Source organism: Lampris incognitus, chromosome 14 (genome assembly GCF_029633865.1).
Source record: "Lampris incognitus isolate fLamInc1 chromosome 14, fLamInc1.hap2, whole genome shotgun sequence".
In the NCBI taxonomy this organism is placed as follows: Eukaryota; Metazoa; Chordata; class Actinopteri; order Lampriformes; family Lampridae; genus Lampris; species Lampris incognitus.
In genome coordinates, this window is record NC_079224.1 from 8,660,973 (window position 1) to 8,678,749 (window position 17,777).

General features: G+C 51.4%; 1 protein-coding gene across 1 annotated transcript in view; it reads right to left on the reverse strand.

Moving 5' to 3' along the window:
* Positions 1–17,777, reverse strand: part of LOC130124270 (adhesion G protein-coupled receptor L2-like) — a 77,373-nt gene that overhangs the window by 13,614 nt on the left and 45,982 nt on the right. The window contains exons 6-16 of the mRNA XM_056293724.1: positions 16,046–16,342; positions 15,038–15,138; positions 14,479–14,664; positions 12,119–12,157; positions 7,519–7,702; positions 5,526–5,648; positions 4,672–4,877; positions 4,038–4,211; positions 2,575–2,784; positions 1,633–1,853; positions 774–840 (exon numbers count right to left, since the gene is read on the reverse strand). Coding sequence (XP_056149699.1) covers positions 774–840; positions 1,633–1,853; positions 2,575–2,784; positions 4,038–4,211; positions 4,672–4,877; positions 5,526–5,648; positions 7,519–7,702; positions 12,119–12,157; positions 14,479–14,664; positions 15,038–15,138; positions 16,046–16,342 — 1,808 coding nt within the window. The remainder of the gene's footprint in view (positions 1–773; positions 841–1,632; positions 1,854–2,574; positions 2,785–4,037; positions 4,212–4,671; positions 4,878–5,525; positions 5,649–7,518; positions 7,703–12,118; positions 12,158–14,478; positions 14,665–15,037; positions 15,139–16,045; positions 16,343–17,777) is intronic.

Genomic DNA, 17,777 nt, shown 5'->3' on the forward strand with positions numbered 1-17,777 from the left:
CACACTGATCTGAGACGGCTAACGGGGGGTGAGCAGAGCAGCCCGGGGGGAGGGGGGGGGTCGGTCTACAACTCCACAAGCTGTTTTTACATCTTCCTTGTGGAAAAAATGTTATCTCCCACACAAACACACACGCACACATGCATGCACACACACACACACATGCAAACACACACACACACACGCATGCAAACATACACACATGCACACACACACACACACACGCATGCATGCAAACACACACACACACACACACACACATGCATGCAAACACACACACACACACGCACACATGCATGCACACACACACACACACACACACACACAATGCATATGCACACACAAACACACACACACATGCACATGCAAACACACACACGTACACACGATCATGCATGCAAACACACACACACATGCACACACACACACACACACACGCATGCATGCAAACACACACACACACACACACACACACACGCATGCATGCAAACACACACACACACACACGCATGCAAACACACACACACACACACGCACACATGCATGCACACACACACACACACACACAATGCATATGCACACACAAACACACACATGCACATGCAAACACACACATGCAAACACACACGTACACACGATCATGCATGCAAACACACACACACGCATGCAAACACACACACATGCACACACACACACACGCATGCATGCAAACACACACACACACACACACACACGCACGCATGCAAACACACACAGACACACACACACCTTACCATAATGATGAAGGTTACGGGGCCGATGAAGCTCCAGATGAAGTGGTTGTCGGCCCTCAGCCAGCATCTGCGAGGCAACACAACAGATATGCAGCTTATTAAGTCGCCCCGCTGCACAGCAGTTGTGTGTCATCGATTGGAACGCAGCCGAGCTGGGCGTTTGACAGGCCCCAGCAGCAGGACGGACCACAGGCAGGACAACCCGACCTCGGGAGAGCGTCCTGGCCCGACGCCACAGGGGAAGCCGCAGTCCAAAAGCCTCGGACCCGTGAACCCGCAGCCTTGCCAAACGTCTACAAATGAGGTACGTCTTGACTCCGCACGTCCAAGTCTGCCGACAGTAAACAACGTGTCGCGGACAGCTTCGAGAGCCAAGCCGTGCCGCGGCCTCGATCCCCCGGCCTGCAAGCGCCGAGGTGAACGGCACGGCACAAACGTGGAGTTTCACGTGCCGTTTTACTTGAATTAAAGGGCGGCGGTCTTAACAAATCATGCGGCTCCCCGCCTGGAGGAAGACCAGCAGGGAAGTCAGGTTTTAGTGGGAGGCGGGGGGCAGGGGGGGGGGGGGGAATGGGGCAGTTACTGTCATGCTTCGAATAAAAACCCACTCTGGCGCTGCAGCTAGCCAGAATTCATTGACGCAGCTGCTTTTCCTCACGGACCGCTTCGCTTAGCAGCGACAGGGTGTAAATTTGCAAGCGGGCGGGGGTAGACGGCGCTTTGCGGTAGTACTACGTTCGTCCGCACAGACGCACAACGCAACACAACACAACGTGGGCCTGTCTCGATATAGCGAGGAGGGCGGGGATAATGCCTGTGATTAATAAAAAAAAAAAAGAAGATTAGCTGGTGTCCTTACGCCCGCTGCGTCCCGTAGCTGTGGTAGTCGACGGCCGCGGAGATGCCCACCACCGCGGCCGGGAAGAGGTACCCGGACACGTAGTAGTACTTCCTGCGGGAGAACTCGCTCTCGAACACCTCCACCAGCATGAGGTAGAGCTGCACGCCTTCCAGACACATCCACGCGAAGGCGGCCAGGAAGCAGAAGTGGAGGACCCCCGCGATGATGGAGCAAACCAGCTGAAGAGGCGGAGGGAGACACACACACACACACACACACACACACATGCACAGGTTACACACAAACCATAGTAAAGATTTCCCACCGCTGCAGGTGACACCCCCACCCCTTTTCTCCCCAACTGTACCCCAGTTACCCCACTCTTCCGAGCCGTCCCGGTCGCTGCTCCACCCCCTCCGCCGATCCGGAGAGGGCTGCAGACTACCACATGCCTCCTCCGATACATGTGGAGTCGCCAGCCGCTTCTTTTCACCTGACAGTGAGGAGTTTCACCGGGGGGACGTAGCGCGTGGGAGGATCACGCTATTCCCCCCCTGAACAGGCGCCCCGGCTGACCAGAGGAGGCGCTAGTGCAGCGGCCAGGACACATACCCACATCCGGCTTCCCATCCGCAGACACGGCCAATTGTGTCTGCAGGGACGCCCGACCAAGCCGGAGGTAACGCGGGGATTCGAACCGGCGATCCCTGTGTTGGGGGGCGACGGAATAGACCGCTATGCTACACGGACGCCCTGCAGGGGACACTTTTAATCAGTAGTGTGGGAGTTAAAGGTTCCACCCTGCGCCAGGCAACTCAGGTAGCGAAGGGAGAGACCAGAAGGGTTTCGGGTTGGATCCACCCCTTAGGCTCCTCTCCTCCCACCTCCTCCCCCATCGTGGGTCCGAACTGAATATGAGCGCCATCTCTCGAACCGGAATCACACCGAAAGCCAACACACCTCGGGTTCGGTCATGTTGATGCCCACGAGGAACACCAGCTCGCCGATGAAGAGGTTGAGGCAGAGGTTCTTGTGGATGGTGTTGCGGTCGCTTTGCAGGCCTCTGAAGAAGCAGAAGGTGAAGAGGCTGATGGCCAGGCACACCAGGGACACGGCGATGCCCATCCTGGTGATGACCGTCAGCAGGAGCTCGTGAACGCTCCCCTCGCCCTACAGGAGACATAAGAAGGTTAGCTGATCCGTGCGACGGCAACGCAACTCAGTCACCACAACGCCGCACTTCACTAGCGGTCCAGGAACGAGGAGCTGGGCGCCAGCGAGGCGTCGGCCCTTTCAGTTCATAGCGGTGGTCGCAGTAACCGACATACGCCAGCAAGGCTGCGTCCGCGCGAACACGGACATGATGTAAAACATAATCTATAAGTTTACGACAAAAATGGGTTTCCTTGTTCGTCGACGGCTGTTCGCCCCTCAACTCAATCGTGACTGACGGCGTCGAACGCCGAGCGAGGGACCGCGTTTAGATCGCATCGCGGGGCCCGCGGTGCAGCATGTAAAGTCATTAGCCGACTGCTACCAAGTGCTGCGGCCGTGTGACAGAACCGCCACATGTGGGGTTCCCGCCATCAAGGGCATATCACAGCATGTGTCAAATGCAATGAAACTGAATGCATTTCAATACGGGCAAGGGGGGGGGGGGAGTCCAAAACCCCCCCGGGCAGGCTCGACCATACAGGATATTGCCCACGAGCGCGGCGGCCCGAAGGGCAGGCAATTCCTTCTTCGATATTTGTAATTTTATTGAGGGCAGACGTAGCTGGGGTGACGTGTGTGTGTATGGGGGGGTGGTGGGGTGGGGGGGTGGTTCGAAGCTAAGCTTAGCCGGAGGGCTCTGGTTTCAACCTGTGGTTAAGGTTGAGGTCGAGACAGATGACAGGGACACAGTTCAGGAGTCGGGACGTGTCATTATATGAACCGCAAACTTATCCGGCACATTTATTACGGGCTGGATGCTGGCTGCACACGAGATTTATCATGTAATTGGACTGTAATTGCGTTTGCTAGGAAATGGATCCTGCACCACTTTAAGTCGAGTGGAAATGCAAATTAGAGCTAAGGATATACGATTTCCCATGATTCTCAGAGACATGTGTCCGCATGAAAGACTATTAGTCACGGACCGTAGGTAAAATATAATTTATTTCCTATAATGGCACAGCACTTACTACTTACTATCTCAGCCCTCGATCTCTTTCTCAGGAAATTGACAGCCGTGTGGACTTCCTGTTCCTGCAGTAGCTCACTCCAACTACTTCCTTCCCGCATCGCCTTCCCCCTTCCCCGCTGACAGGAACTTGATTAATTAGTTGAGCATCTCCTCTGGCGCGCCATTCTGGTTCTCGCCAGCGAGCGAGAGGGAGGAATGCGGTACCGGTGCCGCCGCGGCGGGGACGTTTACTCACCACATTTCCCCGGTGAGCCATGAGGATGGCGAAGTTGGTCAGGTGGCTGCAGGAGCATGTGGTGTGGCTCTTGTTGGTGCCCAGCAGCTTGCAGCCCTGAGTAGACCAGTATCCCATCATGCTCCTCTCCGAGTAGTTCCAGAAGGAACAGTTGGGATTGTGGTAGTGCTCTTTCTGCAAAACACAAATGCGGGGACAGAACGTCACCTCGGGGGTTAGAACACAGGCGATGGGACCCGGACCGTAGCGTGCTCTCAGTGCTTTTACATCACCGATTTCCAATTTTTCAGCAATGCAAAGAGATGATGAGGGGCGCCGCAGTGTCAGTTTCCAAGTACAGGGAGAAGGGCTGCACAATGTTTAGACCGGCTGACTTATTTCACTTACCCCCCACCTTTCATTTCTGCTTCTCCTCCTTCCGAAATGGATGCCTTTCATCTCTCCTCTGACTGTTTTTCCAATTTCGTTTTGTTCTTACAAGGCTAAAGCAGTATATTTGAGCGCTGACGTCTCTCCTCCGCCGGCAAAGACTGTGCTGTGTTTTCAATTCTACACCGGCGCGACTCGGCGCTGTTTTTCTGACTTTGGGGCCGTCCCGGGGGGGTGGGGGTGGGGGGGGGAGAGGAGGACTTACATCAAGGTGCTCCAGGGTGAAGATCACGGGGTCGGCCACAAACACGCGGCTGGACTCCTTGGTGATGGAGGCGGACAGGATGTGAGAGTTAACGGTCAGGGAGAGGTTGCGTCTGCCCGGTTCCCACACTCCCCTCAGCGTAGCGTTCTCCGTGCTGAGAAACTGGCCCAAGTGCTTGTAAAGCACAAACACCAGCTTGGCCACCCCTGCAAGGAGCAACAACAAAACACACACTCAGGCCCGCAGAGGAAAAATGTAAACCCATGAGGTCCCAATTATCTATTTTTTTTTTAATCCCCCCCCCCACCACCACCTTTTTTCTCCCCAATTGTATCTGGCCAATTACCCCGCTCCTGGTCGCTGCTCCACTGCAAACTACCACATGCCTCCTCCGATACATGTGGAGTCACCGGACGCTTCTTTTCACCTGGTGGTGAGGAGTTTCACCAGGGGGACGTGGAGCGTGGGAGGATCACGCTATTCCCCCCCCCGAACAGGCGCCCCGACCGACCAGATGAGGTGCTAGTGCAGCGACCAGGACCACATACTCACATCTGGCTTCCCACCCGCAGACATGGCCAGCTGTGTCTGTAGGGACGCCCGACCGAGCCGGAGGCAACACGGGGATTCGAACCGGCGATCCCCCGTGTTGGTAGGCAACGGAACAGACCGCTACGCCACCCGGACGCCCCGGGACCAAATGCTCGTTGCAAATAGCTTTTAATAATCAACATTTATTCACAGATAAAATGTACTATCAAAGTGGTTTAATGTACCGTCGCTAGCTCTAATCTGCCAAGGTCAAAGGTGAACACGTGACCGTGCTCATCGTAAAGCCATTTCTCCGATCTCACCGTTCTTGCTGTTGACTTTGACCGTATTGGAGGAGAGCTGAATCGACGTGCCGCCCTTGCTGGTCTGTGGAAACCTGAAGTCTTGGACCTGACCGTCAGTGCTCAGCACGTACACATCCAGCACTGGGGAAGAGAGGAGGGCGAGCCACAGACAGACAGACAGACAGACAGACAGAGGTCCATTACTCATGAGTCACACATCAGAGGCAATTCAGCTTGTTTAACAGAGCTGCAGCATGAAAGGTCAGCCGGGAGGCGGCGGCGGGGGGGGGGGGGGGGGGACTCCGGCGTGGACGCCTGAGGACCCGCGCACCGGGTACAGAATCCAAACATGCTGCCGGTATCCCGTATTGTTATTTCCTTATTAAATAAAAACAAACAACCGCCGCAGAAGAAACACGGCTCTCTTACGGGTTGCCTGTACGGTCAACACCTCCGGAGGAGAGAGAGAAAAAAGGGGGGGGCGGGGATAGAGGAAGAGGTGAAGGCATGCGCACGACCTGCCGTGGCACGAATGTCAAATATTCATAGGATCAAAAATATCATTGGGCTTTTACCTTTTCTCTTTTTTTTCCCCCTTATCCCTCGTGGGCTCCTATAATTCCGCGCCGGATGGGCAAATCTCCGAAAAAACCCCCAACAAATTCCCGCGGCCCTCTCCCCGCTACACCGTCTGCCGGGTGGTGCTCCCTTTTGATGTGTGAAATTACCGAGGGGTCAAGGGGACACACGTATCATCACACTCCCTCCCGCCAGAGACAGCCTCGCCTCCTCACATAGATGGCTTCTGACAGACGGAGATGAGGAATTGTTCTCCAGTTCCGTCTCCCCTGAAACAACCTCCTCCTCCCCCTCCTCCTCCTCCTCCTCCCTTCTCTTCCCTTTCGCTCATCTTGCCCTTAACGCTCGCTTGGAGGTGCTGTTTGGGCTTCGGCGCACTACGTCAATGAGGAGCGAGGACGCTTTTCGCCCCTTTTTTTGGGGGGTGAAAGTCATTAGGCGAGCTGGAGGCAGACTTTATCTCTCAGTGACGCGAAGGGAGCTGATGCCGGCGGTAGTTCTGCCTCGCCACCGCCGCGCGTGACTTCTATTGCGGAGGGAGAAAAAAACACCACGAGAGCCCGGCAACCCCATAAAAGCGACGACATGGTGTGATTAAGCAGCCTTTGTACGCACCCCGTATAGCGCGACATATTAATCAGCAGCCACGGAGCGGCTCGCCCTTATCTTCTTAACCAACTATTATTTAACGGAGAAGGCTTTGAAGAGGACCAATAAAGCGCCGTGCAAACGGAACAAAACCACACCGCTGGCTCCTCTGTTCGCCCCCCCCCCCCGGGAGGTCCGGGCAGTTCATCATCTCACAGGACACGTTCGATCGGGATACTCGGCTACGCGAGAAGCAGATCAGAAATCAATGAAACCCGGGGACGAAAGGAGTTGGCGGGAGACTGTAGCCATGGCAACAGAGAGCAGCGTGCGGACATATGACAGTTCGCTGCACAAAGCGGACTAAAATGAACGAGACGGCGTTGCTAATAAACTGACGATGAAGACGTATTAGCTCGCTCGTACCCGAGCGGACGTGACGTTTCTCGCCGTGACATCACAGCTGAATTCAGTCCCCGCCCCCTTTTCTTTTTCCTTCTTTTTTTTTTTCAAAAAACGACTTTTCCTCTACTTAAGGAAAATGCCGTCCAGGTTCTTCATCTGCGTGTGGAATTAATAAACCCGTAGATTGATGCCTTGGGGGCTTTTACGCAGCGGGCTTAAACTGAATGGTTTTCAATGTTAACTTACTTCCTCCGACATAATGGACGGGGGTAATAATTGACCATTTTAATTTCTGCCGCCGAGTTTAAAGCGGCTCGCAGAAAAGGCATGGGAGATTCCCCCTTAAGCCAAGCGGCAGTTTATAGAACCGTAGATTGTGACGGACAATGAGGGTCTATCTATAGTTTTTCTGCTTTGCATTGGGGGTTAATATACTTACTGATATTCTCTGCAGGCACTTTTACCACAGCTGGCTCGATCAGATTGTCCGCGAGGACAAACGCCCCTTCCTCCAGGGTATCCAGTAACATGGTGGCCGCGTGCGTTTGTTCTGTGGAATTCATGTCTTCCCAGGATTTCAGAGCTTCCGGCCTCAGGAGGTTGTCAACAGTGTCCACGATCGCCTGTATCCACGGAGACAAGTGAAATGTCAGCCTTCGGTTTTCCTCCATCTTAACTTCAGCTTCATCATACAGCAGGGGGGGGGGTGGGGGCAGCAAATGATATCATGGACATGCAACACCAACAGTAACAGCAAAAAAAAAAAAAAAATCAAGGTCACCAAGACTGAGGAACTGAGGTTGAAAGAAAGTAAAAACGGAATCTGGTGATAAAATATTCAATATATGCCGTTCGATGCTGCGTTTACGTCACACATCCTTGATCGGAGGAAGCTTTTAGGGGTCTTTCCAGTTTAGACCCACTTCTTTTCTGAATAATATAACGACAGCGCCTAAGGGGGGGAGGGGGGGGCAAAAACCCAAACCAAATGTTTCTTTGCTTTATTTCTCCCCCCTGAATGAAGCTCTTCCACAACGCCGCCCCCGCCCCCCCCCCCAAATCCTGCTTTAAAAGCAGCCGTTTTCCCAAGAACAATAATTTTCCACCACCAATAGTCTTATTTCCATAACAGGGTCTGGCTATAATGGCCTTTACGTTGGCCTGTTCTCATGGCGGGGGAGGGAGGGAGGATAAGATGGGGTCCATGTCTGAGTGGCGGTGTGAATCATGGCGGGGATAACGGCTTGTTTTCAATGGCAATCCTTTCATTTCCTGGTTTCTGATAAGCAGTAAGTAAGCAAAACATTCCAGTGCAGAATCCACATAAGAAAGTATCATATGTTGATAAAACAAGCGTTTCCTCTGACCCTGCGAGGGCGGTTCACCGCTCCTGCCCGGCACAGCAGCTTCGCAACAGTGCTGCTGCCGCCTCTTTACCGGCGCTGCACAGGAATAAAGTACAAATATTTCAGTACTGCCCCCCCCCCCAAGTATTTTCTTTCGGGGGGGGGGCATATCTGTTCTTAGGTGTTCATACTGTAACGTGCATGGATTAGTAGACACGCTGGCCGCTGGCTGGCGGGTCTGACCCTTTAGTCGAGCGGTTAGCGATGCCTCCTGCGGTGCGGGCGATACGGGTTCGCGTCCCGGCCGCGGCAGTTCCTGTGGTTGCTTTGTCCCCCTAGTTCGCTACAGTACTTTTAGCAACGTTTTCTTTTAAATCACTATTTTTTGCTAAATAAAACGTTCAAGCTTACTCCAGTTTCCTGGCAACGACCAAGGCGGTCATTTTGACCGTTTCGGATTTTCAAAGTTGAATAGTTTTGTGGGGAAAAAAAAAAGATACAGACCTCTCGCTCCCTGGACGCTCCTGAAATCGCATATATTTGCATTAAAATGAGATTTAGATCAATTGCACAAATAAAGTTATAAGATCTACCTAAGACCACCATGAGCGGTCAAAATGACGGCGTGTCATTTGCGCGTCATGTTTATGACGTGTGTTGGTGGCGTCATTTCCTTCGTAAAGTTCATCGCTCTGTCCTAGAAACACACTAGCGCCCTCCAGTGGAGAGAAATAGTCTAAACTTGGTGTGTGATTATGTCCAGCATGTCTGGTTACAGACGCACCATGACTACCACCGAGGCGCTGCAGTATTTACAGGCGTTGGACAGCCGCCATTTTGAATTGTTTGAAAAATAGTATTAAAGTTGTTAAAATGTTAATTTCGGTGTCAGTTAGTTTCACGACAGACATACTAACACATGCAATGTATTAATATCCCAACTGGGTATTTATCTTGACAGAATATAGAGTTCAAAAACCATGGAGGTCATTTTGACCGCCCATGGTCGTTCTAGTAGTTTTTAAGTTCCGGTCGTTGTTTGGGACCGTTTCAATGGTTATTTTCATTTCTTTTTTTTACATTTCACGTTTTACAGGCCTTGTTACCTTTGTTAGAGTAGCAATATGTGTTTTCCGTTTTGTTCGTCAGGTAATATTTTCACTCTTTCCAATTTTGCTCTTCAAGTTCGACCATGTCTCTCTGAAGAAGTTTAAACTGTTTCAAAATAGTATCATAGCTGTTAAAATGTTAACTTTGGTGTCAGTATGTGATGCATTAACATCTCAACTGGGTGTTTACTATCTTGGCAGAAGACTAGAGTTTACAAACCGGCGGTCATTTTGACCGCCCATGGTCGTTTCCGGTAGGAGTGAAAGCGCGGTCGCTCTGGCGTTAACACCTTCCCATCCGCTACCGCCGCGCGGGTGTTTTGGGGACACGAGCAGCGTCGGGTGGGGAGTCAGGTGATTAGCTCGGGGTGAGGAAGGTACTCAGCAGTCTAAGCAGGCGGTCGTTGGGGCCAATTAAGGGACACTCCTGTCTCATTAGCTGAGTTAATCTGTCACCGCTGTTTTGATGGCTTTTACGGCGGCTGACAGAGCTGCCAGAGCGCCTCCAGGTGGTGCCTGCCGGTACCGACACGTCAGCTGCACGGCGGAAAAGGTGCAGGATTTTGTTATTAGAGGGCTCCATCAAAACAGAATGAGCTTGGAGCTCACACTAACAATAACCACAATAACTACGAGGCTGCTTTCGTTTCTGGATTCACAGAATTTCCATTTACTGGTGCGTCTTATACTCAAGTGCATTTACTTCTTGACACGGAGGTACACGTAATTCTTTTTAAGACTTTTACTCAAGTCATATTCTTAGCGGTGACTTTCACCGAAGTGACTTTCTCGCCAGCTATCTTTACTTTTAATCGAGTATGGACTCGAGCCGAGCCCCTCTTTCCAATTCTGCAACTTTTATGCATCAGCCGAAGACGGAGAGCTGCACAGCCGTATTAAGCATCAGCCCGTCGCATGATAAATCACAGTGACAATTTAACCACAGGTGCCATTAACCTCGGCCAGGACTTCCACAGTCCTGGTAATTAACCACAACAAGCCCCTACTCACTGTACCAATTAGTCACCGCTGCGATTATCCAAAACACTAATTGACCATGGGCAAAATTATCCATTTGCCCGGAACACTAGGAATGGAGATCGACCAAAAAGTCCCTGCACCGATCTGTGATTAACCACGACAAGTTGCAGCGGAGGCCACATCAACCACAGTGGTGGCGACCGCGCGGAGACACCAGCCAGCCAGCAGCTCATTGAGAGCAGAGAAATGAACCTCTGTGGTCCCGGACCTGCAGCCAAGAGGCGACTTACGAGCTGTGACTGTGATCAGAGTGAGTCTATGGTAGTGGGAGAGAGCCTGAGCCCGAGTGGCGGTGATTACTGGGCTGGAGCCATTATGCCCAGACAGACACTAAATGGTCTGAACCACCCCCCCTCCCCCAAACCCCCTGGTGAGCTATCCTCGAAGGGCACATGGGACCAAAAAATGTTAGTGTGTGTATGGGGGGGGGGGTTAAAAAGTCTCCTGTCTCTAATTTAAGTAGCACAGAATGAGCCTGTCTTCTGATTGAATCCCCTTTAATTCTCGCCTGGGTGGAGGTCACACACACCGCTCTACAAATCACAAGGGTGTTACCGGAGGAGCCCTCACGTAGCTCGCCGGCTGGAGAAAATGTATGGTGTGGTCGGGAGCTGTGGTGAGGGCTCAGCGGGCGGCTCGAGCCAGGACTTGGGTGGCGCTTTACTTCACGGGCAACGGCAGATGATGAATGGGGATGCAAAAGAGGAGACAGTTCTAAATCAATTGAGGGAACAGGCATCCCCCCCTATTTCTCACAGGAAATAAGACCTCAGGAAAAAACAGCCCTAACTCATGGTGAACCATCACCAGCCACTGGAAACAAAAAGAAAAAATCCGATAGACTTGTTTTATGCTGTGCAAGGCAGCGCTTATTATGCGTTTACGCCATGGCTGTCTTAACAGGAGCCAGCTCTTTAAAACAAGCTCTGCAGCGGCAACGGGAGGCCAAAGTGACTGGTGGAGTGACAAGACTGAGAAATCAGATAGGAGGAACACAAACACATTGATGGGATCAGAAATTAATTGGTCTGGAGGGGGGCGGGGCGGGATGCTATAGGAGAAATGATTTTATTTTTTTTTGAAAGGGAACAGTGGAGATTGGAAAAAGTAAGCAAGTGAAAATTGAGCATCGTGGTACTTTGATCACAGTTCTGCTTGACAAGGAGATGCAATTACAACCGTGGGAAGGCAATTATTCATGCCACGCACAAAGAGCTGACAGGAGAGGAGAAGAAGAAGAACAAGAACAAGAACAAGAAGAAGAAGAAGATGATGAAGAAGAAGAAGAAGAAGAAGAGCAGGAAATGTATCTAATGAGGAAGCTGTGTAAAGTGCTAGAAGAAGAAGGGGATTAGATAAATGCTTAGCCGGAGTGATAATGGTGAAGCATGGTGGGCGAGGAGATCAGGTTGGGAGGAGCAGCCATGTCCAGACTTGTACAAGTGGGCCACCAGGCACAAAACAAGACCAAGCCATACTGACAGGGCTGCATGCAATGGGGATGAGAGCGCAAAGGCAGCTTGGAGAGCCCCCGTAGGTATACCTTCATATATGCCCTGCAAGTCTTCTCTCTTTTTTGAAGCTATTCCGCACAAAAAGAGGATCAAGAACATCATAAACACATCAGGTAGCAACGAGGTTAGGAAAGAAAGAGCCTGCAGCTAAAAAAAAAAAACAAAAAACAGGGGCCATTAGATCATGCCACTTATCACATACCACTGGAATTAATGGGAGAGGAACAAGCACTTACACGACACCTATGAAATATGACCTTAAAATAACGCCAGGAATAGGCTTTTGTGCATAGCTATGACTGTACGATGGAGAACCTCTCATGTTGCGGTGATTCAAAACCTTCAAAAAACGTTTTTCCTCGCTACCGCCGCTCCCTCTCTAGCTCGCTCGACCAGCCCTGCTCTCTGTCGCTGCCCGATCGAAGTCAACAGCTCGGGCATCGACATGGCCAGAAGTTATCCGAGGAATTTTGATAATCCAAAGAATGGGAAAGTCGCAAAGGAACAACTTCCTCTAGGTTGCAGTCAAAACAGGAAGCACTGTACATTCTTGTCGCTGCCTGATCCGAGTCAACCCTAGACGTGAGTCTACCGGTTTACCCGGCTTCGTTATGTTACGAAAATACAAGACAGGGATGGGGTCGGACCAAAACGGACGCATAGCAAACCTTTTCTTTTTGGAAAGCCCAAGTTCATGTTAGACTCGGTTGCATTCGTGCGAGGATCCGCCTGAGAGACTGCACATCCACAGACTGACAGGCAAAAAAATAAATAAAAATCCTTAGCTAGATTTTTAGCTTGAGAGCTGCATATTAAAAACTCGTTTTTTTCTTCATATTTCCCAGTCAATCAACTTGGGCGCTGTGCAAAAGTCTTACAAAGGCAGGAAAAACACTGGCTTTTGTGTGGGTGGGTGTGTGTGTCTGTCCACTCTTAATCTGCTATACTACTGGGCCCGTCAGCCTAATAGTTTTTGTGCACAGTTGTGACTGCATGATCGAGGGTCTCTTGGGGTTGCGGCGATTCGAAAACCTTTGAAACACCTGTTTTACGCCGTAGCCGAGTGCTAACTCCTCAGCTGGTTTGTCGTCTTAAGTCTGAGCACCGGAGAAGGGGAGATACGCCTGGCGGAGAGCTGCAGTCCACTGAGCGCGCTCTTCTCGTACGAATATGGAATTCATAATGGCGAGGAGAAGGGCTGAGATAGCACAGAAACACTAGCAGAAAAATGCTGAGACCAGATTTTCATACTTTTCATAAGCAGCGCTTTTGAACATGTTGAGTTCATATAGAAAGCGGGGGGGGGGGGATTTGTATTTCATGGCTTTGTGAATTAAATATTAGCTCTTTTTCAAGCGCTTTGCCCCGATATGTGGTGTTCTCTCCCAAGGTGAGTCAGGACTGGAGAAAAATAATTAAAAAAAAATAATAATAATACAGTGGCTTTATTGCATTTCAGCCCAGAATTATAATTACTGAGACGAGATGATGTCCCTCAGATAACACTTGTAATGGTTTCAGCACACCACAAGTAAGCCAAACAAACAAGCCCGTTGGCTTTCTCTAAAGCAAAGCGAATTTCTCAAACAACACGAGCTCCCACGGGCTGCCACGACTTCCTTTTCTGTTGGCGGAGAGAGGGTGCTGGTGCTGTTTGGGCGACGCCGCTTGTCAGCGGCAATTCACATGTAGGTGTTGCTACGTCGTTCCAATCACTTCAGCGCCATTGGCACTGCACGCACACAGCACGTAACTCGCAGCCGAAACAGCGCGGCGGCGGCGTTTCTAGCCGTTTGAACATAAGGCTGCGGGTGACACTTTGCTGCAAATCACCGTTTACACAGAAATGGCTGTTCAGTCTAGAAAGGCAGCAAAGCAATGTTGCTTTTTCATGTGTCACTCGTCTTTCATGGGCTTGTCAACAGTTGAGAGACATAGATATGCCTTTGGCCTTATCTTTTCTCTCCGGAACGCCGGGAGGAGCATGAGGAGGGCAGTCCTATGCTTGTCAGGACTGGAAAGTCATTGATTTGTGTTGGTGGGGGGGGCGCTTATGACCATTACATCCTTTAAGCTGAAGCTGCCAGGTGAGGCCGCTTTTCCAAAGCCAGTAATTATCACGGAGCTGGAGAGGAATGAGCTCCCTTTCAGGGCTAAGCACCCCTGCCTACTTCCTCTCCTGAAGCACTGCACATGTGCATGCGTGTGCATGTGTGTGCATGTGTGTGCGTGCACGCATGGGTGCGCATGTGTTTTTGTTTGCACGTAACAGCGGGGGTCCCTCTAATGAATGTCTTGACCTGGGTTGAGTCGGAGGTGGGGGGAAAAAGGGGGATTGCAAAGTTTAATGAGGGGCCACAAAAGGTCAGCCAGGGTTTTACCACATTACCTTGTTGAAGCTGCGCCCAGGTGAGTCCTTCTCTTTGGGACTGAGCTCCTGCAGCTGAGCGTCCAGAATGTCCACCAGCTGCTCCATCAGACGCACCGAGGAGCTGACGTCGCCGGCGAACACCGGGCCCTGCGTGTGGCGCGCTAGCTCGTTGGCTAAATTAGCTGCGTTTTCACCGCTGCGGATCTTGAGTACAGACATACAGCAAAGCGGGGGCAGAGTCAATTAAACTCGCCTTACAAGTCGGCACTACAACGTAAATCCCATATAATGTATCCTGCAAACTGCTTGGTTATAATCAATAGCAGCTGCGCCATTACTCTCGGCCAAGCGACTCATGTGGGTGGGGTGAATGCGAAACACAGGCGTTGACGGTGTCGTACGGAACATAATGCACTAAACATGACAGGCCAGCCTCTCGTGAGAAAACCACCCGCGTCACACAATGAGATTCTGCAGCGCATAAGATGAGATGAAGCCGCCCGTCTGCTAGCTCAATGCATTTCTTTTTTTGACTCCCTTCGAAACATTCTGCAATTTGCACATTTTCAAATCATACCTTTTGCGCGACTTGAGTCACCCAGTGGGAAGTGCAGTTGCTGAGGTCCGGCCCCTTGGAGCACCAAGTCCCCGCCACGGTGCAGAGGAAGGAGGCGATGCCTGCAGTGCCACAGAACAAACACAACAGTTTGGAGGGAAGCCAGAGCCTCTTGCGGATACAGTTCCTCCCACTGATCCTCCATTCACACGGACTCCCCAGACCGAGGAACGACACGGCCAGCAGGAGCAGCCATCTGAAAGCCTGTCAGCTTCGCTCCTGCTAAAGGAACGGGGGAAATCTGACGGCGGCGGGGGCGACCCCGATAGACTTCGGGGTCTGTTCTACAGCTCGGTTTCTATCCGGCAGGAAATACTCCTCGACTAATTTGTCACCGACTGATTATAGACACGTTTTCAGAATTGCATGCATTTCCTTCCCCCACGTTACCGTATCACACACATCTTAATTAAATACATAACCGTTTCCCAGTGAATTCCACGGCACCGAGAAGAGCGCTTGTCATCCGGTACTTGTCACCACCCCCCCCCCTCCAACTGTGAAAAACATTGTCTCTTTCTTGCTTTTATCCTCCGATAGCCTCGCCTTGTGTTGTGACAGTTCTGCCAGTCTTTGGGATGAGGCTTTCTAAAGGTAACTCGTTTAAAAAATAAAAATTCTGGAGAGCGGATATCACTGACAAATGAATAGCCGTATAATGATCAGCTGCACCGTGTTCCCTGTGATCTTTGTTTCGGCTGTTGTTTTGTCCACGGTGCTGCTTTGGAGCCCCGACTTACATTATTAGAAGCCATTTCAGTTGAGATTGTGCCCAACTCTCAAGATTGCGGCGAAATAAATGTGAAATCGCGTCATTGTGACTCTTTCTTTATTCGGTGGCTGAGGATAGCTAAGGAGAGTGGCTGTAGATTGCCAGATGTTGACGCGAAACTCCAACAGGCAATCTCTAAAGCATCTGAAGAACAGATTTGAAGCTGCGGCTGAGTTCCCCATGCTTTTTTGGCCTACCTCTGGTTCCTTTGGGGCAGGGCCTGTCCACCGTTGTGCCAGTGTGGGTCTGAGGCCAGTCGATGGCTCTCCTCCTGGTGGCCTCACAGAAGCGCCGGGGCGTGGGGGGCAATTCTGGGAAAGCGGGCCCTGCTGTGCCTGAGCCGCGGGAGCCCTCCGAGGGGTCTCTCCCGTCCCTGGGGTCGGCGGCCGCTCCGGTGGCGTTAACCTGCCCCCTCCCTTTCGCCGCAGCGGTGGTGGTGATCGCAGCGGTGGTCTCGGGTATGGACGGCGAGACGGAGAACTCCTCGGTCGGCACTAGAAGGAGAGGATTGAGGCTGTTAGGGCTAGAGTTAATAAAAGTCTGCACCCAGAACTCGCATCAAAACCTGCCGGTAGGGGGACCTTTGAGAGTTTTTAAGTCCCATGGTTTGTGGGTACGGCTCTGAGTTACTGCCGCCCATAATTCTTGGAAATAAAAAAACGTAGTGCAGCGTGCAGCCATTACTCCAGCTCTGTCCTGCTCCCTCGCTGCACAGGACGGAGGCTGCCCCACCGCACACCACACACCACACCACACCAGCTCGGCTATTTGTATTTCACTTGAGCCCACAAATAAGGGGAAGGACCGGCGGTAGAGCATCTTTTTGCACGGGAGCGATTCCTTTGCAAGAGAGTCGATACCGTGGGGCTGACTATATGTCGAGAGAGAAGACAAAGCCCTTCTACACTTTACTCCCCCCCCCCCCCCCCGCCGTTTCATCTCTCTCACTTTGATAAAGTAGATGTGAGGAAACGGGGACCGCACTGCTTCAGGCAAGAGCCATGCATCAGTAAAAATGCAATTCAAGTGTATGCAATGCCTGGCTAGCCTACAGAGCGAATCTGTGCATGAGTGTATGCACATGTGCACACACACACACACACACACCATGCTTTTCTGGTGTGTTGCTGCAATACATGAGGGCTCTTAGTTACAGGAGGATATCTGCTAGAGACAGCCCGGAGATAACTAGGAAATGAGACAGCAAAAAAGGGAAATGAGCAAATGTAAATTTCATAATTCAATACAGAATAGCCAATAAAAACAGAGGAAATATATGTATATCTATTATAAATGCTATATATATGAAAATGTATATATGTGTGTGTGTGTGTGTGTGTGTGTGGGTGGGTGGCAGGAAGAGGACTACACAGAGACGCCACTTGTCTCCAGCGTGGATGATCCTATATTTCACCACCGCCAGCTGATCGTTTGTGGTGATAAAAGCAGCTTCCCACAACGAGGTCTGCTTTTGTGAAAAGGGCCTGCCGTCTCGTCTTCAGCGGGCCCGGGCGCTTCTGGGAAAAAAATGCAATATCATGCTATCCGACACCCCATCATCAGACGCACATCTCCATTTCTTGGTGACAATGCCCGCAGTTTGCGTTTCTGGGGCTGATCAGCAGATGGCGGGAATCGAGTTTTCCTCCATTTTCAGTGAAAATCCCCAGTCCGTTTCAAAAGCCCGTCCGCGGGGATGTGGCGATTACACCCTTTCAGATGTGTATCGATGCAAGGGGGGGGGGGATTAACCTGCCGTAATATACAGCCAAAGAAGGAAGTAAGTACCCCTGACTCCCACTACTGTAATAAGAAAGAGAAGCCCGGTTGGCCCGGCAGTGTGCCTGTGTTGTGACATTTTACTCGCTGACCTTTTCCCCGGGCAGGGGCCCTGGCTAATTACTTAACACTCCTTCAGTCATTGTGCAT